At 53.8% G+C, this 23,083-nt stretch overlaps 1 protein-coding gene across 14 annotated transcripts in view; it reads right to left on the bottom strand.

Annotated features, from left to right (window-relative positions):
* Nucleotides 1-23,083, bottom strand: part of ARHGEF10L (Rho guanine nucleotide exchange factor 10 like) — a 155,729-nt gene that overhangs the window by 86,067 nt on the left and 46,579 nt on the right. For 11 of the 14 annotated variants that reach the window (XM_057499778.1, XM_057499781.1, XM_057499782.1 and 8 more), the window contains exons 2-5: nucleotides 20,958-21,037; nucleotides 14,864-15,049; nucleotides 14,049-14,082; nucleotides 550-641 (exon numbers count right to left, since the gene is read on the bottom strand). In XM_057499778.1, coding sequence (XP_057355761.1) covers nucleotides 550-641; nucleotides 14,049-14,082; nucleotides 14,864-15,049; nucleotides 20,958-20,994 — 349 coding nt within the window. In that variant the 5' untranslated portion in view covers nucleotides 20,995-21,037. Of the gene's footprint in view, nucleotides 1-549; nucleotides 642-5,441; nucleotides 5,483-14,048; nucleotides 14,083-14,863; nucleotides 15,050-20,957; nucleotides 21,038-23,083 lie in introns of those variants that run through there. The other 3 variants (XM_057499785.1, XM_057499784.1, XM_057499786.1) reach the window with 2 other exon arrangements.

Below are 23,083 nucleotides of genomic sequence, written 5' to 3'. Positions count from 1 at the left end.
GTGGCTCTGAGGGCAAGGAGGAGCCAGGGAGCCAGCAGCCTCACCTCGCCCCATCCATCCGCCGTCACACCGAGGCTTGGCTGCTGCCTTGGTGCCGGGAGTCCCCTCACCCCAGGGCTTGGGCTCCTGCACAAGCCACCCTCTGCCTGGACACTCTTCCCTGCTCCCTCCCTCTGCCTTCAGGACCCACGGTTCTCCTCAGTCCCACCTCCCCATCCTGGCACCTGCCCTCTGCAGTGTCACTGGCTGCCTATGTATCTGGTTCTGCTCCCAGAGGCACCTCATCCTGGTCACAGGGGTGCACCCCCTGCCCAGCCCATCACAGCCCACCGTAGGAGCTTTGTAAGTATTTGAGGGACAGAACGACTGGTGGGATGTGTCACAGCTCTCACCAGGCAGCAAATGGGGGCAGCTCCCGAGTGTGGGCAGTGGCCAGTCCACCTCAGAGCTGCCACCGTGCCCACAGCAGCTCTCTCAGCCCGAAGAGGGGTCACTGAGTGACCCTGGCACCACCCTCCTGGGGCTAAGACCTGGGTTGGGGGCACTTACTGTGACGGGAGCTCTTCCGCTTCCAGCTGGAGTGCCGGACCCCAGAGAGAGCCGCATCCACAGCATCCCCATTGCTCACCACAGCCGGCACCCTGCAGGCCGGATACAGCCACAGTGAGCCCGCAGGGACAGGACAGCGGTTCCTTGAAGCTCCTGGCAGCCCCTCACCAGGGCAGCAGGACACATGACGGGCAAGGGTGGGCAGAAGGCCCAGAGCCAACTGCCCCCAAGGCCATCAGGCAGGAGGGCTGAGGAGGCCACAGCTGGGTTGGCCTTGGACAAGTAAGGGTCTTGGCCCCTCTCGGTTTCCTCATCTTTAGAAGGAATTGTAAGGCCAGCCTGCTGCTTTACAAGAGCATAAGATCAAATGTGTCTTTTATATGTTTACATGTATATATAAAACAATATTATATTGGTTTCAAGTATACAACATAGTGATTTGACAGTTGTCCACATTACTAAATGCTCACCCCAACTAGCACAGTTACCATCTGTCAGCATAGAAAAATGTTACAGAACTACTGACTATATTCTCCATGCTGCATTTCACCCCCATGACTATATCATGATGACAATTTTGTGCCTCTTTTCATTGCCTTCACCTCAAAAAAAAAAAAGATCAAATGTGTCACAGTGATAAGAACCAAGTGCTGCCCAGGCTGGGGCACCCGCCTTTCCTCCAGGACAGCCCCCATGGGGATCTCCATCTCCCACATGCAAACAAGGGCTGGTGCTGGGGGCCCCCTGCCTCTTGTGAGAAACAAGGACAATGTAAAGCTGCACAAGACCATGTGCGGGAGGCAGAGCTTAGCCCCACACATACTTGAGGATGGATGGACTTACCATCCCAGGGGCAGGGCTGCAAAGGAAAGCAGCAGAGAGACAGCAGGCACCACCGTCACCTAGGCACCAAGGGGACACCTCCAGGGACGTCACACAGACATCAGGTACCCCCGGCATGATCTGACGAGAACAGCACCTCACCTCTGCCCTGATCTTACCCCCGGCCCATCACCCCAGTCCAGGCTTGAGTGAAACGCCAGACAAACCCAGACTGTAGACACTGCGGATACTTGCCCGTTACTCCTCAGTGCTCTAAGATCCTGAAAGCCAGGGGAAGTGAGTGTCCCCTCTGAGACACTGTCAGAGGCCACTGCAGGCTAAAGGGCAGCTAAATGCAACGTGAGACCACGATGGGGTCCTGAATCAGAAAAAGGACATCAGTAGAAAAACTAGTGAAATGCGGATCAAGTCCAGAGTTCAGGGAATGGTAATGTACCAGTGCCCATTTCTCAATTCTGACGAGTGTTCGTGGTCAAGCAAGATGCCGACGATGGGGAAAATCGGGGGAAGGGGTACATGGAATTCAGTGACCTACTTTTACAACTTCTCTGTGAATCTTAATCTATTCCAGAATGAATGTTAATTTATGTTTTACGTCCAGGCTCATAAAAACAGAAAGGCCTCATCTCCCAGAACGGAGGGTAGAGGTCTTAAACTGTCCAAGACAGCAGCCACTGTTGCCAAGAACGGACTCGAACTCCCTGGCCCCCAAGCCCTTGGTGTGGGGGGACCAGGTGGCGGGGGGGGGGAGTAGAGAGATGAGCAGCAGGACAGCACGGGGCAGGGGGCAGGGAGCAGGGGGTGTGGAGCATCTCTTCTGAGCGGCCCTGCCTCACCTTCCCAGTAACACCCAGCTCCCAGTAACGTCCCTGGCTTCCCCCACCACTGCAGGCAGCTGCAGAGGAGCCTGCCCAGGTGGCAGAGCCGGAGCATGAAGCCAGCTTGCCTGTCCCAAGCTGGGCTCTTACAACAGCAGCTCAGGTAACAGAGCGCTGACTGTCGTGATGGCAGAAACCTTCTAGGTCTGTGCTGTGTAGTGAGCCACACGTGGCTACTAAGCACTTGAAATGGACCAGGGTAACTTAATTTGTAGAACTAATGTGACCAAGGAACTTAATTTTTAAGTTCATTCGTTTTAAGAAACTTAATTTTAAAAAGCCGCATGTGGCTAGTGGTCACTGCATAGGATGGTGCAGATCTAAGCCAGCTGCACTATTGGAGAAGCAAATCTCAGCTCAATTTTTACTGCCAGAAGTGAGCAGTGTCACCCTGGGGTGAAAAGATGGCACATTTCAGACCTGGGGTAACACTCTCCATGGGCCAAATGGGGACAGGGCTAGTCTAGACCAGGACAGGGTGCCGAGCTGAGGCCCAATCCCTAACAGCTGTTTCCCTGAGCCACCACCTTCTCAACCCAGAGACATCCTGAAGGCCTGAGCCCACCCAGGGAGACAGAACCAGAGCGTTCCAGCCTGAGCCGACGTGAGCTTGGCAGTTTGGTGTGCAAACTGGTGTGTGGCAGTTCCAGCCGCAGAGCCTCTTTACTTGGGACGTTAACCACCACAGTCAACAACCATCACAAAGGACCTCCTGCCTGCTTTGCTTTATCTATACTTACATGTGTCAATTTGCAAGAATGCATATGAGGTAGACATCGTTATCCTCATGTTACAATTGGGAAATACGGCTCACACTCAACTACTTACCAAAAGTCACTCGGTTCGTCCAAGGGAGCAGGGATCTACAGCCCAGACTAACTGCCTGCAAAGTCTGTGATTCTCCCAAACAAAACAACTTGGTTAGGGAACTTGCATTTTAATATTTATCTACATCACAGATACTCTGTGTCATAAGGTTACTGAAATTTGTTTAACTATTTAGACAACCTTTATTTTTTAAAAAAGGAAGGAGAGAAATAGCACTGGGCACACAGCCCAAGACACAACTTCAAGTCACTGTCCAAGAGAAATCATAGCACCCAGCTCCAAGGCGGTGGTGTAGTTCAACCAAAGAACACCAAGAAAGCCCCAGATAAACTCTAAAGATGACTTCAAGGGGCAGTAGGTATTTTGGGATGAGGTCAGGCAGCTTTAGACGGGATCCAGAAATACTCAATGACATACTAAAAGCTGGGGGAGGCTGAAATATGAGCCTCCTGGTTTGAGCATTACCAAAACACAGTGAACTTAATTCATTTTATTTCATTTTAAGTAACCTAAATTTAAACAGTCACATGGGGTTAGTGGCCACCCTATAGGGCAGCGCAAGTCTAAGCCACCTGCACCATTAGAGAGGCTAGTCCAGGTTCATGTTTCCATCAAGTGGCCAGCCCAGGTACTGGTCCTGGCTTCTTGGGCTGGGGAATGGGGGGTCACACAACACAGAGACGTTGCCTGCAGACTGGGAGCCCCAAGGGAGGGAAGAGGCCTGGCTGTCTGGAGACCACCACAGCCCTCCCTGCATTTTGCTGGTACCTACTGTGTACCCAGAGCTGTGCGGAATGCCCACGCAACACCCTCTTGAGCACAAGGTCATCTATTATCACAACCATTTTACCAGGGAGGAAACTGAGGTTCAGAATAGGCAGATGACTTACCCCAAGTCACCTGGCCAGCAAGTAGCAGAGCTATAATTTGCCTGCAAAGCCTTGCTCCCAACACCAGCTCTGCTGCACCGCGACTGGAGCATGTGTTCCCCAGGCAGACAAGACGGGGGAAAGGGCCTCCCAGACAAGAGAAGAGGAGGACACGCAAGAAATGGGGCTGGGGTGCCTCCCCAACCTTGCCCCTTCTCACTGCCCACCGAAGCCACTGATCCACCCTGTACCCAGGGGATCCCCGGGGGCATCCTCTCCCAGCTGCTGCCTGCCTGGAATTCTTCTTGTGAACAAACACTCTTTCTGGGGCCTCCCCAAAAGGTCCAGATAATTAGAACCATAAAATGCAATAAGAAGCCAGTTATCTCACCCTTATCTGAGCTCCCTGCACTTCAAATGCCTCTCGGCTTTCACGTAAGAGAAAGGCCAGTGACTAAGATGATACCAATCTTATAAGGTGAGGCCACTGCCAGCAGAATGCAAAGGAAAGAAGCGGAGTTCATGGAAAGGAGCAGAAAATGAGGAGCTGGGCAAAAAAGAGGAGGCAGGAGATAGACAAAAGGTCATCTCCCAGTGCCCAACACAGTGCCCACTGTCAACCAGACTTAGGTCAAGTACACCAGAGGCTACCATGCAGCTCAAAGCACCTTCTGTGTCCACCTTCTCTTTCTCCAGGGACAGGCCAGGTATGCCAGGGGGGTGAGTGCCTGTGACAGCAGGGACCTGCTCTGGCCTCGCTGCCCCATTCCTTTACCCCCAGCACACAGTGGGCACTCGGTGAAGACTGATGCCCTCCTATTTTACATAAGAAGCCCACTCCAGAGAGTGGCAGTGCCCCCACCCCTGCAGCTGCTGGAACAGGCCCAGTTTCTCAGCAAAGCTCTGTGAATGGCAGACTCCACAGGATCCCTTCCCAGGGGCTGTAGAGTGTGGAAGGTCACCCAAACCAGACCCGTCTGAGGATCCCTGGCCAGCAGGGTCCCCCCACACGGAGGGCATTCCTGAGTATATTTCACAACAAGATATGAAAAATATGAAAGAAGAAAGAACTCTACCTTTGAGGAACAGAAAGGAGAAGACTAACATTTGTCTTGTAAAGCCTTGAGTAAAACCTGATCTACAGCATACGGAGGGCTGAGATCAGGCCTTGCCCAGGATGGGTCACCACCCCCACAGGAATCCCCCACTACACCATTTCCACTTTCCGTACATCCAAGAGACACACAAAAATACATCCAAGAGACACACAAAAAAAGACAAAAACAAAATAATAAGCCTGCTGCCAGAACTTTTCATCCTGGGCCACTTTCTAGTTTATATAGTATGTTAAAGCCAGAAGGACTTTAAATAAAGATCATGTGGGGTTGGATGACTCCAAGCAGCTGCCCTGTGCAGTTCTCTGGAAAGCTCCTGACAGATACAGGCCCGGGGCCCCTGCCCCAGCGATTCTGACCTGCTGGTCAGGAGGGGTCCAAGCATCCCCACTGGCTCCAATGCGCAGGCAGAGTTGAGAACCAAGGCTCAGCAGGATAGAGGGGTGAGGGGCCATGGCTCCAGAGCCAAGAGACCCGGGATAAAACCGCCGCTCTGCCACGTGGCCATGCGCACCAGCACAGTTACTTCACGCCCCAGAGCTACTGCAGAACGTGCCAAATAACTGCTTCTGCTTCCTGTTGTGAGGGTTCAGTGGGATAACACAGGAAAGCACTTAGCGTCTCTCTGTGCCTCAGTTTCCACATCTGTGAAATGGGGTGACAGAACCTCCCTCTTAGGGTTCTGGTAAGGAGTAAATAGAAAAGGTGTGTAAATACTTAGCATAGCATCTGGCAAGTGATAAATCCTACTGCGTGTTCCTTCCTCCTCCACCGCCTCCTCTCCTTCACTCCTCCAGTTAGAGGGTCCCTCCTTGGTCAGCGCACAGTGCCTCCACCCTGCATGCCTTCACCCCCTCGCTGCTGCAGCCCAGCTCTTCCTCACACACAGGAGGGCTCTGGGACCCAGCCTGCTTGTCCCGTGCCACCCTACACCTGGTCACAAATCCACTTACTGAAGGAGCAGAGTAGTAAGGAGCCCCCAGGGGAATCTGGGGAGGGACCCCAGTTCGGTATCCATAACACAGTCCTCAGTGGGGAGCAACCATGAAACCATCTCAACACACAAGCCTGGCCCCACAGCCACGGATGCCAACCTAGATCCCGAGTCTAGCTCCTGCTTGGAGGTGTGCACACCTCCCACCCCAACATCTTGAGAGCCCTGGAGCTCAGGGTCAGACCATGGCCAGCCACTGCACCCTGGCAATAACTTATCAAGAGCCATGCAGGGTGTCAAAGAAGAATATGAGTTCCGATGGGAAAATGCTCATGGTATGTAATTAGGTCAAAAACTGAGCTATGAAACATCACAGGCAATAAAACCACAGTCCTGTGAAAAATATTATGTATAGTCACAAATCTGCATAGCAATGAAGCTGGACAGAAACACTCAGAGGTAGAATTAAAGCTTGCATTTAGTCTTTTTCTGCTCTTCCCAGTTTTTCCACAATGACATGTATGACTATTACTAAGAAAAGTAAAACAAAGAGAAAGAGGGACAGAAACATATCTCAGAAAATGTTATGGAATGCAGTGGCCAGCATGGGACCCTTGCACCCTGGAGTCTGCCCCAGACAGACCCACACCTTCTCGGACAGCGATAAAGAGCAGCTCGCTGACTGAGCAACTGATCCTTACATCTCATTTTATCCTCCTGACGGCCCCATCGGGTGAGTCAGTCGGCCCACTGCACACAGAAGAAATGGAGCGTTAGGCAGACACAGCAATAAATGGGCCCTGGGCCAGGGAGCTAATGCGTAAGGTGGGCAGAATCCAAACCACATCTTTTTGGGAGATGGCAGGTAGAGGGTTAGAATGCTGATGCTAGAAGCTGAATGGGTTCAACCCTGGTTCTGCTCCATCTCAGCTCCGGGACCTCAGGCTGATGGCATGTCCTCTCTGCGCCTGTTTCCGCATCTGTAAAATGGGGGTTACAACAGTGCCTGCCTGTAAGAGTGTACTGGGGATGAATGAGACAAGGCAGGTAATGATCTTAGAATAGGGCCTGGCAAAAATGAGTGCTGACCACATGTAGGCCATTATTACCTGACAGTGGATCATGTATACACACCAGGCACATGAAAATAATGCAACCTGGCACAGAATGTCGACCCCTGGGAGGGCAGGGGCTGTTCCTGGGTCACCAGTGCCTGGCCCCTCATGGGCACTCAGTAAAGGCAAGCTGGATAGAGGGATGGAGGGCAGAATACTGGCCAAGAGTAGGCCCAGCACTGCCCTAGATGGAGGATGGGTGGGGCCTGCAGAGGAAGAACAGACAGCCAAGCCCCACCCCCTGCCGGCCCGCCCCCCTGACCAGGGGCTCTACCTCTCTGTGTCTGCACAATGGGATCTAATAATCCCCTCCCTCCAGGGCTACTGTGTTCATCTCCTACCGATGCTGTGACAAATTTCCACAAACTTAGCAACTTAAAGTAATACAAGTTTATTATCTTACAGTTGTAGACATTAAAAGTCCAAAACGGGTTACGCTAGGGTACAAGCAAGGTGTTGGCAGAGCTGTGCGCCCTCTGGGGGCTCCATTCCCTTGTCTTTCTCCAGCCTCTGAAAGCAGCCTGTCTTCCTTGTCCGTGCCCCCTGCTCATCTGCAGAGCCAACAGTGAGGTTGGGATCCTTCAGTCTCTCTCTGACTCAGGCCCGCCTACCTCCCTTTATAAGGCCTCGTGATTCCCCTGGGCCCAGTGGATAACAGAGGATAATCTCTCCATTTCAAGATCCTTAACTTAATCACTGCAAAGTCCCTCTGCCACATAAGGTAACATGATCACGGGTTCCAGGGATTAAGACGTGGACATGCTGGCAGAGGGCAGTGGAGGTAGGGGGCATTATTCTGCCTACCACAGTTGTGAGAATCAAAACGAGATGTGTGCAGAAAGGACTACAGGAACGGTAAAGTCCATGTACTTGGAAGCTGTAAGATTGAGCCTTCTCTGTGCCGGGCCGTAGGGATGAAAGATGAATGAGGCAGAGTCGCACACCCAGAGATCCAGTAACAGACTTCCCAAGGCTCCCGAAAGATGTACTCAATGTGACAGATGGGCAAATGTGCACCTATTTCAAGGAAGAGACTGGGGGGCCTTTACAGGGGCACCCAGAGAGTCTGTGGTCCAGAGGTCATGGCTCTGATGTGAAAAGCCCTTGTAACCAGAGCTGGAAAAGAAGAAAAGCAAAACCATCACAAAATACAGCTTTTCCAACCTAGGGACTGCTCAGGGGCCAGAAAGAGGTCTGTAATGGAAGAAGGGACCTGGTTCCAGTCACCTTCCCATGCGGGACTCCACCAGGGAGCTGATCTCTGCCAGGTCTCAGGTCCCACGCAGGACCCACAGGACAGGACACAGAAGCTATGGATGCTCCGGATTTGTGGAAATGTTTAAGGACAAACCTGGGATTCCAAACAACTCCACACTGGGTCTGCAGCATCTGGAGAACCTTGAGAACTGGCTGTCTGACCTCCCCAGGGAGAATGCCCTCTGGGGGCTGGGGAACACTCCAGCCTTGTTGAACTGCCCCACCAAGAGCCCCCGTGCCCCCCAGAGCCAGGCTGCAGGCAGGCCCTCTGGTCTGCCTGTTCAAACATTGCTTCCCCAAGCCTGGCCTGATCCTCTCCATGCCTGTTATGTCCAGGGAGGGTAGGTCTCCTGGGCCCTTCCAGGGACCCAGCTGCCCAACTGCTTCCCTCAGGGTCCAGGCTCAGGTGGGAAATGCTGGCCACTGGGCAACACAGTCCATCTGGTCTGGATAAGCCCAGAAAAGGTAGGACAGGTACCTCCAGGGAGCCACTGAGAAACCTTACAGCTGGGACAGGAGCCAAAGGTCTGACCCAACAGGAAATACCAAGGCCACAGGGGGCCCATGGGAATGGCAGCAAACCGCACAGGAAAAGCAAACAACTCCAGAGGGGGCTGAAGTCCACTGGGTCAGGGTGTTCAGAGGTGAGAAAGGCAGGCCTGAATCCACGGAAGTACAGGAAGCCAGCTACCCACTTGCTCGTTTCCCAGCAACCACCGGTCATCTGCTCTTTCATCCACTACTGCCCCAGAGAGAGCTCAGCATGGCTGTGAGTGCATGGGACTCAAAGCCCACGAGGAAAGGCCACCCCTGCAGGCTCCAGCAGAAGGCTGTGGGGTCAGACAGGTTGAGCTCAGTCCTGCCATTTACCAGCTCTAAGAGATCTGGGGTAAACTACATCAGCCCTCTATGCCTCAGTTGCTCATCTGCAAAATGGGCATAGTCAAGAGCCGGTGACAAAGCACTTAGCTTGGTGTGTGGCTCAGTAAATGACAGCCAACACCATCGGCATCAGCAGGGTCACCACTCAGCCACTCCCTTCTTGCTGGCCTCCATCCTGGCCCCCATCAGCTGCCAGAGACAGAACCCAAGGTCCAGAGACTCCACATTTCCACACTATTTGTTTTCTCCTTGTTGTCATGGAGACACTGAAAGTTGACTTTCAGATCCCACTGGTTCTTCCACCATCAGTACCCATCATTCATGCAACAGGGATGTCACCCTGGGCCCTGCATTGTGCTATGCCATGAGGATACAGAAGCAAAAAATATCCCCCTCTCCTCACCAACCCAAATCCCTGTCCCCTGGGAGCCCACCTGCAGGCAGGGAGTCACACTTCCACACCCCTCCACCATCGCAGGACCTCTGTGCCAGCCATAGGGGGATGAATCCGCTTTTACCCTGCTCCCATCTCCAGGGAAGGAGCCCCACCCAGAATCATCCACGGGCAGGGCCAAGGCCACCCTACTTGGCTCCCCAGGTCAGGTCCATGGAGCATTCCACCGACTGCTTGGAAACTACTCTCCCAAGAGCTCAGTGAGGCAGTGACGACTCTTAGCAGGCAAAGTTCCTACCCCAGTAAACACATGTACTGTCAGGTCATTACATGGAGCTGGCCACACATCCCACCATGAGCCAAAGTCTGAAGTCCTGAGCTTAGACATGGAGCCCCCAGTGCATCCCTGGAGGTAGTGCAGTGGTCACACACCTGCCCCCAGTCAGCGAGGCCCTGGTTCTAGTCTCTGTTCTGAAGGAGCATGTACTATCTATATGTAACCCTAGCCACCCAACTCCCTGAGCCTCGATCTCCCCACCAGTGACCTGGGTACTGACAGCATCTGCTTCCTGGAGATAGGAGTAACTGGGGCTGGGCGTTTAGCTCAGTGCCTGCACACAGTAAACATGATCGTTATTATTGCTAACGTTATTATTACCATTGTTTGCTGCTATTATCATATTAGCATTGTCTGATAATAGGGGTGTCCTGTTGAGGAAAGAGAACGTGCCAGCAGTTAGCTGAGCACTGTGAAGGTTGATTTGCCCAGCAATAGGACACAGGAGACCCCAGCCATCCTCACTCCTTGGGACTGTTAAGCAGCATGGCCCCAAATCTCAAACCACTCCAGGGGCTTCAGTATGACACACACCCAGCAATGCCAGCAGCTCTCTTTACCCCACAGCAGCCTGGATACCTCCTCACTGCCCAAGCAGGCAAAGGGACTAGAAAACCACAGGCCTCAAAGCCAGAGACAGACCCAACACCCCTGCCAAGGTATCTGGACTGCCAGTCAGCCTCAGTCGCCCTCATAACAGCCCACCCAGCAGGTGTGATTTTGCTCCCTGTGCAGGTAGGGTAGTGGCAGGTAAGAGGCAGATCAAACCCAGATCCATCTGACTCCCAGGGTACAGAGCCCAACCAGTTCTCTCTAAAACCAGATCTAAACCAGGGCCCAGAATAACAACTGCATATACATTTGGAGCAGCCAGCACATGCCAGCCAGACTGAGCACTGGATGTTAACTTACGTATGCCTCACAAAGCCCTGCTAGAATGTGGATTTATTTTCCCATTTTACTGGCTAGGAAAGTGAGGCTTGGAACAGGAAGCCACTTGCCCATAGCTAGAGAGTAGCAGAGCAAGACTGGAAGCCAACTCCATGTGGCTCAGAGCCTGAGCTTCCGGACACCCACAGACCCAGACTCCACCCCTCAATTCACCCATCCGCTGCTGCCTGGGACAGCTCACCAGCCAGGAAGTGGGGATCAGGACTGAACTCGCATCCTTCCCTCCCCAGCTGCGGACAAGGGCTCTGACGGGCCCGAGCTCTGCTGCAGCCCGAGTAAGGCTGCAGCTCTGCCCAGATGGGGGCTGTTACTCCAGCTACACTGTCAGGAACCTCAGGTCAGGCAGCTCCTGCTTCTCCGGAGGCCGGGTAGGCAGCCAGGCGAAGCCCAAGGCCAATTCCAAACCTCCAGGCAGGGTCAACTGGGAGAAATGCAGTGCGAAGAGGTGAAATGTCCTCACTTGGAAATGCGATTTTTCAACGCAGCGTTCGCTTAGTGACTACCTTTAGGGAAGTTTATTAAAAAAAAAAGAAAACCAAGGTTTTTTTCCTGTCTCTTGGATAACAAGAAGTAAAGTGATGTGGATGGTTCTTCTCCCAGAGGTCTCCAGAGTGGAAAATCACCACCCAGAGATGGAGCTGGAACAAATACACAGAGACCTAGAGGGCAGGGATGAAGTCAGAGCACCACAGAGAGAGCACTGGACAGGGAATCCGAGGGCTGCCAGCATCTCACTGTGTGACCTCAGGCAGCCCCGCCCTCACTGTCCACCTGTAAAATGAAGGGGCTGAAATAGAGGCCTCTGCAGACTCCTACCCTGATAATGCTCTGCAGGGGCTCATGTCCTGTGTCTGCCCCATGCAGTGAGCTCGCAAGTGGTGCTTATTCACGCAGGCTGCTGGTGAAACACAGGCCCCGCAATCCAGGATGGCCCAGAAGTCCGAGGCACGGGGCACACAGTCTCTGCCCCTCCAGCCTCACTGCCCTGGGGACATCCAGCCTGGCAGGAGGCAGGAGCAGAAGCAGGCGTGATGGGCATACTTAGTGCCTCCCACGACCAGTCCCACCTATTATTCCTTATGAACCGTCCAGGTGGACATTATCTCCATCTTATAGACATGGAAACCAGGGCTCCGAGAGGTTCACAGGCAGCCCAAAGCCACCCAGCTAGTGAGGACTGAGGGATTTGAGCCTGCAGGACTCACACCCTGGTGCCCCCAGGAGACGGTGTTCAACGGGCTGGGGTCTCTCCAGGATGAGCTAGACAGGTGACGGTGTTGCAGTGAGTTAAAGGCAGAGGCTGGGCCCCTCTCCCCAGAACACCTGGCCCACCCTGAGCTGTCCTGAGCAGTGGGCTGCTGAACACTACGCCGTACTGCACCAGCTCTGGGGGCCACTGGGTCACAGCCCAGCATGGCACTTGGTACCAGCCAAACACAATGTAGCTGCAGTCATGGGGTCCCTAGGACAAAGAGAGAGAAGGTGGGCAGGGATGGGCTAGGCTGCCATACTCCTGACCCTGGGGCCGTGGAACAGAGCTCCCCAGGAGGGTGGGCCTGAGAGAACCAGGAGCGCCGAACCCCAAGAGGGGGTGCACTTGTTCACTAGCCACACAGTTTCCCACCCCGTGCCTTTGCGGAGTGGCTTCCTCGGTGTGGCCACTCCTTCCAAACCCTCTCTTCTCCCCTGCAGGGAATTTAAACCCCCTTGCTCAGCCAAAACCCCCACTGGTCCCCTCCAGTCCCCTGGGCATCCTTCTCTGTCCCATTTTGATGTGTCTCTATCCCCCAGCAGACTGGGTTTCTGGGGTGCTTCATGCCTGGCCCACCCAAGAGGGCTATAATCCCCAGGAGGTCACAGCCATCTCAGAAGGACTGGTGATTCATTACAGGTCCCTAATCAGGGCAGGGAGGCTGGCCTCTATTTCAGGCCTTAATTACACAATGGCAGGCCCAGCAGAAACCTTCCTAGGGTCCACCCACTCCATAGGGCAAATGAGCACTTGCAAGGACTCCAGGCCTGGATTTGAATCCAGACCCACCGTGGCTCCAGGGGCCCAGGGCTGTAATCTGCATCTCAGAGACCTGCAGCAGGGTGGGTGATACATGAGGATTAGCCCCCTGACTCAGCTCACACCAGGAAGACAAAGGGCAACTCAAACAACCGTCCCCGGACCAACGTGGCCAGTACCTAGACTCAGGGTCCCCAGTGCCCCTGGCCGTAAGCCCCGGGGCTCACATGCACCACTAATGCTGCCCTCAGAAGGGGACTCTCTCAGCACCCAAGTTCCCAAAGCCGAACAGTGAGCAGCAGTGGGCAAAGCTCCCAGAGGCCTCAGCTTTCAGGGCCCCCAACCCCCAAATGCACAGTCCAACCCTGAGCTGACTTGCCAGAAGACCACAGAGGGAACAGTGGCGAAAATAAACGCCTGGATTAGGTGCCTGCTTCAGCGCTAGGAGGCTTACTCCACCGTACTTGCAGGGAGGAAGCAGTGGCCCGTTTTACAGAAGAGAACCCAAAGCCCAGAAGACTGCGACTTACACAAGGACCCATGGCCAGTGTTGGGGCCAGAGTAAAAGGCAGGCCAAAGCCCCCATATCCAGGCCTTTGGAGATTAGGCTGCCCTGCCTCAGACAGCCCCCCAGGTAGAGAAGGACAGTGTCCCCAGCAAGTCCCAGTAAGGGGATGGGAATGGAACTAGCCAAGAAACAGCAATGGCAAACACAGTATGGTGGGCAGACAGTGCACTGGAAATCCGAGAGCCAGACCCCTGGGTGGGCACACTGTTCCCACTCAGCTCATGAACAGACTGACATTGGGAGAGTTAATGTGACTCCTTCAAGCCACAAGGCTAGCAAAGGGCAGAGCCAGGCCTATTTTCTGTTTCTTCACAGGTTGTGAGCAAAATAAAGGAAGAAGTAACATGAGTTTCAGGGACTGACCTCTTCTTCTTTGAGCCCAGGGATCTTGAAATGCCTTCCTCCTGGGCCAAAGTCCTGTCCTGCGCCCCCCTGGCCACAGCTCCACCGTTTCTCACCCCTCCAGCCGGCTCCCCTTTTTTCCAAGCACCAAAGCAAAGGAACTGGGCTCACTTACTGTGTCTGGGACAGCGCGGCTGCTGGGTCTGGGTCTGTGGGAGGAGAGCAGAGGGAGCCGTCAGGCCAGTCCACCCCCTTTCCCAGCCTCCCCAGGGTGCCAGAGACTAGGCCTGGGCATCGTGGGTGGCTGCTGGGTCCCTGTCTCCCTTCCTCCAGCCCCTGCACGGTCATTAAGCTCCCTGCCCTGCCCTACCTGTACCACCCCCACCCCCATGGCCCACATCCCAACGCCAACTGGAACCAGCCGCCCTGCCTGCTCTGGGCCTGCCCCCCGTCCCCAGCTCCTCAAGGAGCCCCTTGTCCTCAAGCCCACAGGAAGTTCCTGCTAGTCCAGTCTCCTGTCCCTCCCAGATGACAGAGTCCAAGAGCCCAAGAAGCTGCCATTTAACACCAAGCTTATCAGGGCCCTTCCCGCCCCCAGAGCCACCAGCTCCCCATGGCCGACTGGACCGGGGAGCCAGAGAGGGAGGTGGCTCATCCGGCTGGTGTGATTCCCTGGGAGAAGCTGCAGGGGACGGGGTGCTTCAGACATACACGCCCTGGGCAGTAACTGTGTCCAAAACGCAACCAGCACCAACCATTTCCATTTACAATGTGTCAAAGGGCACCAGATGCTGCAGGAATGCTAGGAATCTCCAGTTCCTAAGGGAAGCAACGGAATGCAGCTTCTTGCCAGTGGTCTTTCCCGTCCTGCTTTCTGAGGACAGCGGAGGGGCTGTGAGGCCTCACTGGCAGCTCCCACCCAGCTTTAAGCTCTCTGTAACCCCAGAGGCCCGGAAATGGGAGGACCCAAGGCTCCCAGAAACACCTTACCAGTGTTGGGGGCGGAGTCCAAGTCGATCAGTGGGGCATCTGCATCCTTCTCTGGAGCAATGCCTGGGATGCCCAGGCCAGCGCTGGTGTCCTCGTCATCATCACTGTCGTCAAACTCAAAGGCCTCTCCAGGGTCGTCCTCCGCCTCAGGGGAGGGGCCTGGGCCTCCAGGAACCAGCTGATCTCCTGGAAGGGAGGAGTTAGCCAGCTGCAGGGTCTCAGGGTTTGGTCAAGGGAGATGGCTGCAAGGGGTGAGCAACTGTGGGTCTGAGAGAGGGCACCAGGGCAGTTCCCAGAGACTAGAGTAAACCCACGTGCAGACCAGCTGGCCCTCCGTGCTCCGAGGTGACCTGTGGTTGGATTAGGGGTCAAAGCAGATGAGCAGTGCACGGAGGGGAGGGAGCAAGCTTCCACAGTAAGCGGGTGTGCATCTGCACTTGAACCTAAGTTTTTCATCTTCCTGTGTTCCATTTTCCTATTTTCTGAGCAAGGGGCCTTTTTAAATGCATCTGCACGTGTGCATGTGGGCACACACCTTTGTGAGCCTTTCTGAGTGTGCGTATGTGTCTGTGTTTTTCGCATGCGAATGAGCACATATAGGCTTCTTCTGAGCGCTGCACTTTATTTGATATGCACGGCGGCACATCACAGCTCATGAGAGTATCTGGAGCCTGAAGGAAGCGGCTTTCAGGGAGCAGGGCACAGACTGGCTGGGACAGGGCTAGGGGCCTGCACTCCCAGCACAGAGGTCTGCGCAAAGGGGCCTCACGCCCCGCTTCTCCCTCCTAGGAGATCCCCTTCATGGCCACGTCCTCCTGCCGTCCTTCAGAGCTCAGGCAGTGGGGCCCCCTAACAGCCCTAACTAAAGGAGGTCTTGCCCCCCTTCTCTGTCTTACCCTTTTTCTTCATCCATTAATGTATAGCCTATAACGATGTGATGTTTTCTGCTCAACTGTGCTGCCCTACAAATCTCAGGCCCCACAGGGCAGGCCCTTTTACCATCCCCTTTAAGGGAACAGATGCTGCACTGGTCCTGGTTAGAACTCCACAGCTTTCATTAAACAAGTGAAGAAATGGAATCTCTCTCCTACTCCTAAAGAACTTAACAAGCCCTCACCTTTCCACCATTTCACCAAACTGGGATCCCCCAGTCTTCTCCCCTAGAAGACTTCTCTCCTAGAAGCTGGAGCTGGACAGGACCTCAGGAGTTCGCTAAGCCCATCCCCCTTCCTCATGCAAGCCCACCCCAAACCAAAGGGCAGTGTGGTCTGGTCTTACAAGTCTGCAGAGGGCCTCCCCTCCTCCTGTCACAACTCACGCCACAACTTAGAGCATGAGCTTTGGGCTCAGTCAGTCTTCTCTGGGCCCCCTCCCAGCTGTGTGTTTCCAGGCAAGTAACTTCGCCTCTCTGAACCATGGTTTCTTCCTCTGTAAACTGGACCTGATGCTAGCTGAGATGTACGTCCAGGTTTCTCAGTCTCACCACTGTGGCATAAGGGCCACATGGTCTTCACTGGCACCGGAGGATGTGTAGCTCAGCATTCCTGTCCTCTACCCGTCAGCAACACTGGTACAACCTCCCAGCAGCCCTGCAAGGCAGTTACTAGCATCGCCCTCTTTGAAGATCAGGAAAGGCAGGGCAGGGCAGGGCAGGGAGCCTAATGACCGTGCAGGGGCTGGAGGAAGGGAGACAGGAACCCAGCAGGCACCCACGATGGCCAGGCCTAGTCTCTGGCACCCCGGGGGAGGCTGGGAAAGGGGGCGGGCTGGCCTGACGGTTCCCTCTGCTCTCCTCCCACAGACCCAGACCCAGCAGCCGCGCTGCCCCAGACACAGTAAGTGAGCCCAGTTCCTTTGTTTTGGTGCTTGGAAAAAAGGGGAGCCAGCCAGAGGGGTGGGAATTGGTGGAGCCACGGCCAGATCGGTTGGGAGCTGCGACGACCAAGAAACTCTCCAGACATTGCCAAAGTCCCCTGGGGGACAAAACCACCCCCATTGAGAACCACTGGGGAAGATTTGGCATTTGGCAGAGTGCCTGGACATGTGCACGACCACACAATAGCACCTGTTGTAATCACAGTCCCCTCCCAGCCTGAGATGGGTGAGGTCAGCACTGGCCAGTCCCTGTGTGTGGACCCAGTCCCAGCAGGTACTCTTAGATGCAGCAATGAGTGAATGGGGGCAGGGGGAGGTGGACGGAGCAGAGAGACACAGGGACATATCCAATTCTCACGGCCTCTCTGACCAGAAAATCCAGTCCCTCCCCAACAGTGACCTGGGCGGGGGGACGGGGGGGTGTTCCAGAGCAGAACATTGCAGAAATGTATCAAATTCAAGAAGTCCCTTCCTCAGCTGCTCAACTTCAGCATAAGCCCAGAGCTCACCCTGCCTCCCAACTTCCTCTGGGGATGACGAGCAGATGGAAGCCATTGAGGTGGGGACCCAGCCTCTTCTTCTGGGAGCCTGGGATCCCCATGGACCAACATCGGCAGGGGCGGACTCCACTGGGCAACGATGTGGCCTATGGCACCAGCTCCTTCCTCAGGTGTGGAGAAAGAAACCCTCACAGAGACCCTGGAATGCGCCCGTGTGGCTCCTCGGTTCAGCCTCAGGGCCCCCACCTTATAGGACATGGCCAGAGGGATTTCAAGAAGTAAAGTGATGCGCCCATTGTCATACAGCTCATAAGCAAGGAGCCTGGTGTGCGCCCAGATCTGTCTTTGTTCCCATTCTACACTCTCCACTAAGCCCGGCTGCCTCCTGGAGGCTGCTTGAGCCCTTGGACACTTGGGCCTGTGATGATGAACTAAAGAAAGGAAATCCAGGGGATGAGTAGGAAGCCAGATTAGACGTTTTCAAATTACAGTTCTCAACCCACTGGTGGGTCACAAAACCACTTAGGGGATTCCCAGGCAGTATTTGGCTTTGTTTATGAATTGCTTATTTAAGATACTTTTAAATGTCTTATTACAATATTAATACAATCACATTTGGTGTTATTTTGATACTGTTTCTGATGCTTCTGTTGCAGTGATACATCTACAATGTGTGTGCAGAAGGCAGCGACGTAAGCAGATCATCATCCTAAGAGTAGTTACCGCTCAGTGAGCACAGACGGCACCTCAGGAGCTTTATATGCGTTAACTCGGTCCACCCTCCTAGCAACCCCTTAAGGGTTACTAACACTGCCCTCCTCTGGCTCAGTCCCCTCCCCTGGTTCACTCCCTTCTACCACACCAGCATCCTTGCTCATGGAGAACATGCCAGATTGCCCCTGCCTCGGGTCCTTTGCACCTCCAATCTTGGAGTCCAGAATGTTCTTCCCCCAGGTATCTTCCCCTGCTCTCACCTCCTTCAGGTCTTTACTCTACGTCATCTCCCAGGAAGGCTGCTGCCACGACAAAAACTGCCCATGGAGATGTCGTGGGCGCCCCCCTGCCCCATGTGACTTGCCTGCTTTATTTGTCTCTGTGGCCCTTATCAACATGTGATATGCTATAGGTTTTATTAATCTTACTGTCTGGCTCCCCTACTAGAACATAAGCTTCCTGAGGGCAGGTATTCTCTGTTTCACTCACTCTTGTAAGCCCAGCGTCTGATGCAGGGCCCAGCGTACCACAGGCACGTAATAAGTATTTGTTGAATGCACACACGCGCGTTCACTCCTGCTGTCATATCTACGGGTTGTCATTTTAAAAGTTTAAAAAGTACTAGGATAATTGACCACAAAGCCCCTGCGTAATACTACTGGGCTTCTGGATATAGACCCACCCTGCCACTGAAGTGCCCTTGGTCCCTGGCCACTTGAATCTGCTGGGCAGGCGGTGGGGCAAGGCCTCCCTTTCCACATGGCCATTATCATCACAGTGACTATGGTTTCACGGTCAGACCACGTGGGCTCAGGCTCCAGCTCTGCTATATCCTGGTTGCATGAGTGTCAGGTCACTGTACCCCTCCGAGCTGCAGTTTCCTGACCTGCAAAGAGGGCGACGCTAGTAACTGCCTTACAGGGCTGTGGGAGGGTGGACCGAGTTAGCACAAAAAGCTCCCGGGGCACTGTATGTGCTCACTAAATGTTAGCTACTCTTACGATGATGACTCGCTTTTGTCATCGTCATTGCATCATCATTATCATGATAAGCATTATTATTATTATTATTACTGTCTTGAATCATAGCCCAGCCCCTGACCTGGTGAATGGGCAGGACTTCCCCATTCACAGGCTGTGTCCAGGGATTGGGGTCACTTCTGCACCTTTGCCCTTTAAGAGTATACATGACTTCAGTCAGCCCATCAGTCAATCAATACAGCTGATCCCACATCCAAAGAACTGTTCCCGGCAGCCCCTGGGCTGGGAGGCTTCAGCTGTGTCCAGTTGCTCACTGAGGGACAAGGCAGGCAGACACAGCAAGAGAAAAATACAAACCACCAGAGACTGAGCTGGTACCGACAGGGAGGAGGCTCGCACTAACTGGGGCATGGGGCATGGCTTCGGGCACAAGGCTGCCCCTGCACAGAGCCTTGAAGGATGAGCAAAGGTCTGACAGGCTCAGGTTTGGGAGGTGTTCCAACTGAGGCCACAGCAGGAACAGAGAACAAACAGCAAGGGACCCAGGAGAGCCGAAGTTTGAGCAAGGACCGCAGGGGCTATGAGGAGCCTGGGGGAATCTGGATTTGACCTGGTAAGACAAGGGGAGGCTCTCAAAGATGCAGAAGTGGGGAGGAGCCTAGGCCGACCACATGACACCAGCCAGCACTATCACATACAGCTGAAACAATACATGATTGTCAAATATTGAATGGAGCTGAACTGATTTAATCACCAAACAATTTTGTTCTTACTCTACGTGTCTGGCCTCCCTGGTGGGTAGGAGAAAGGGTGCTGGATGCCCATGAGAGCAGGAGCCTGGGACCCAAGTCACAGGCATGAATCCAGAGATGCCCTTGTCCCCAAAGCTCTGTTCCCAGGCTCCTGAGACCCAGGCGATCAGACAGGACTCCTTATCAGAAGAAAAATAGGGAGGCCCCACCCTGGATAATAGAGATCGGAACTGAGCCCTTCCCACCCACCTGGACAGGTGGCAAGATTAAAGCCAGCCACACAGGCCTTTGCTGTTGCTGGGCACACCCCATCCTCAGGAGAGCCACCCCCAGGGAGTCCAGGATGCAGGACCCTGCAAAGCCAGCCCGCCCCATGGAGAAGGTCTCCCAGCCTTCAGAGAAGGGCCTCAAAGGCTCAGGAAGGGGCTCCTCCTCGGGCTGTGCCAGGCTCAGAGCGGAGTACACACAGCAGTGTCCTGCTAATACCCCATGGCGATAACTCCCATTCACTGAGTGATTAATTACCACACACCAGGGCCTTGCATATATTTAAACCTTACAACAACATAGGAGAGGGTGTTGTTATTATCCCCATGGCATTATGGGTGATGAAACTGGGCCACAGAGACACCAAGTCACTCAACCGAGCCCACAGCGGTGACAGAGCCGCGGTGACAAACAGCCCTTGCTCATGACCATTCTGCTATCTGCCTCCTCCAAAGATGGACAAGAGGACAGGACACGGGGCCCAGTGGGTGAAAGGGCCTTACGTCCAGCTCCTGGGCGGGGCCTAGATCTGAGGCCCCTCCCTGCTATGGTTGCCAGATAAAATACAGGACGTCAGACTGAAATCCAGAGAAGCAACAAATAATTTTTTAGCCTAAGTATGCATTTTTCTTTCTTCTCTTTTGGCTAACTGGCAACCCTCAAACCCTCAACTCTCAGACCCCCAGGTTCCCCCCTGCCATGACTCACAAGCTTCACCGCAAAGCACACCTCAGTCTCCAGGCGACATCAGGGAGACGGGTAAGGAATCACTCCCTGTCTGGAGCCTACCCTGGGAGGAGGAAATTTTCCGTGTTGTAGACAAAGGAAACTGAGGCAGGGGGTGAAGTCACTTGCCAAGGGTATGCAGCTGACTGCGAGCAGAGCGGGACTCACAGCCAGGGTCGGTCCGCTCCAAAGCTAGAAGCCCTCTGCCGGACCCACCCCCACCTCCCCGGCCCCGGGGAGAGGAGACACGAGACCCGGCAAGAAGCCTGGGGTACGGTACCTCTGGCCGCCTGTGCAGGAGGGTTGGAGGAAGCCATCAGACAGGGCCCAGCTCAGACCAGCACCGTCCCAGCCGCTCACCTGGGAAAACAAGTCCAAAAATCTAATTAGTTGGCCTTCAAGGCTGAGGTTCGTCAATAGAGAGGGTTACAGGCTCACAGCCTGGGCACTCCAGCCCGCCAGCCTCCTCACCCCTTCCCCGGCAGCTCCGGGAGCGCAGGGCGGCCCCAGCCCCCACCCCCATAAATCATTAACCCAGAGAAACCAGCAGCGGCGGAACTATAACTCCTCCCTCTCAGAAGCCCCTGCCGCCACAGACCTCCTTTTTGCCCAATGCCAAGGACCCTCAGGAGCCTGGTGAGTGCGGATTGACAACCCCCTCGTCCTCCATGGCTTACAGGTAAACTGCAGCCCCAGAGACAGGATCATGCTCAGACCCCTGTGTTCCAGAAGCTGGATCACGTCAGAACTGTCATGGACATGGTCAGACACTTCCTCCTGGCTGCCCAGTAATGGTGGGCTCCCTCTAGTCCACATTCTCAGCAGCCCCGACTGTGACCCCACTGAAAGCCATTCACTCCCTGTCTCTCTTTATCCTGCCCATGGGGTTGGCTGACTGACACCTGGCCTGGGCACATGGGTGTAAGGGAAGTAAAGGGATGCAGAGAGGCAGATGGCAGAGATAGCAGCAGAGTCCCAAATGCTGGGAGCAGGGACCTCGGTTTCTCCTGGCCTCACAATGGGGCCTCACACAGCCTAGAGGCCAGGGCCTCTGCTGGGCTTCCTGGGCCCTGGAGCCAGCCTTACTAGATGTCCCCTGCAAGCAGGGAGGGAAAGAGCCACTCCCTACCAGCACCCCCAATTCTGAGCTAGGTGCTGTCCTTCTAGACTTCCCTGTGGAGGCGAGAATCAGTCCTGGAGAGCAAGCACCAAGCTCCCCACAATCAACCCCTGCCACAAACTGGCCACATGTCTGTTTTCCTTTGCAATCCCAAAGCCTTTATATTTAATGACTGGTTTCCTAAATAAAAGCAGAATGCATATAAATGGCAATTAATAACAGCAAACATTCATGTGGTGCCTACTATATCCCAGATGTTATTCTAAGTACATTACAAATATTGACATCTACTAATCCAAATTATGAGAAATTGATGCCCAGTATGGTTAAGGAAATTGCCCAAGATCACCAGCTAGTAAATGGCAGAGCCAGGGTTTGAACCCTGGCAATGGGCACCCAAGTCTGTGTTCATTAAGTAACCCCTGCGCTCTAGTACCTCTCAAACAGAAAGGGTGCACAATGGAAAGTAAGTCACCCTCCAAGTAATGACCTCTCTAGCAGCTTACTACACTGATAGACAGTGACTGCAAGGGGAGGGGGTGAGGACTTGATAATATGGGTGAATGTTGAAACCACAATGGCGTTCATGGGAACCTTCATTAAATTGTATAGCAATGACACTTTGATAAAAAAAAGTAATCACCCTCTCATCCCAGCCCCCCAACACCCCAGAAGTGACCAGTTACTAGCTCCTTATGAATCCTCCCAGAGCTACCCTATGTATGCACCAGCTTGCATGCCTGCACCTGTGTATGTACCTGTACATATGCCCTGTTGGATGCGGGAGGAAGCACACTGTCCCTGCTGTGCTGCAACCACATTTTTTGCTTAAGAATCTCTGTGATCATCTCAGAACAGTACACAGAAATCAGTCTCACGTTTTTTAACAGATGCATCATTTTGTTTGGGGTTTCTTCCGGATGTACCATGATCCATGTAATCCCTATCAATGGACACTGATGTGCTTCTGGGTTCTCATTATTACAAACAAGACAGTAACTAACGTCTTCTGTACACAGGGCCTTGAGCAAATGGACCTGTGCACGCAGGGCACCCCTCCCGTGCCAGACATGGATCTTCTGGATCAAAGAAGAGAACAACATTTTTCTTTTATTTTTTTAATTGAAGTATAGGGAATATACAAACTATACTGGTTTCAAGTACACAATACAGTGATTCAACAGTTACCCAATTATTAAATCCTCACCCCAACTAGTACAGTTGCTATCTGTCAACACAGAAAGATGTTACAGAACCACTGACTATCCTCTCCATGGAGAACCACA

The sequence above is a fragment of the Manis pentadactyla genome, chromosome 4 (genome assembly GCF_030020395.1).
Source record: "Manis pentadactyla isolate mManPen7 chromosome 4, mManPen7.hap1, whole genome shotgun sequence".
Classification (NCBI taxonomy): Eukaryota; Metazoa; Chordata; class Mammalia; order Pholidota; family Manidae; genus Manis; species Manis pentadactyla.
Note: the sequence above shows the minus strand (reverse complement) of the source record. Positions and strands in the feature narration are given on the sequence as shown.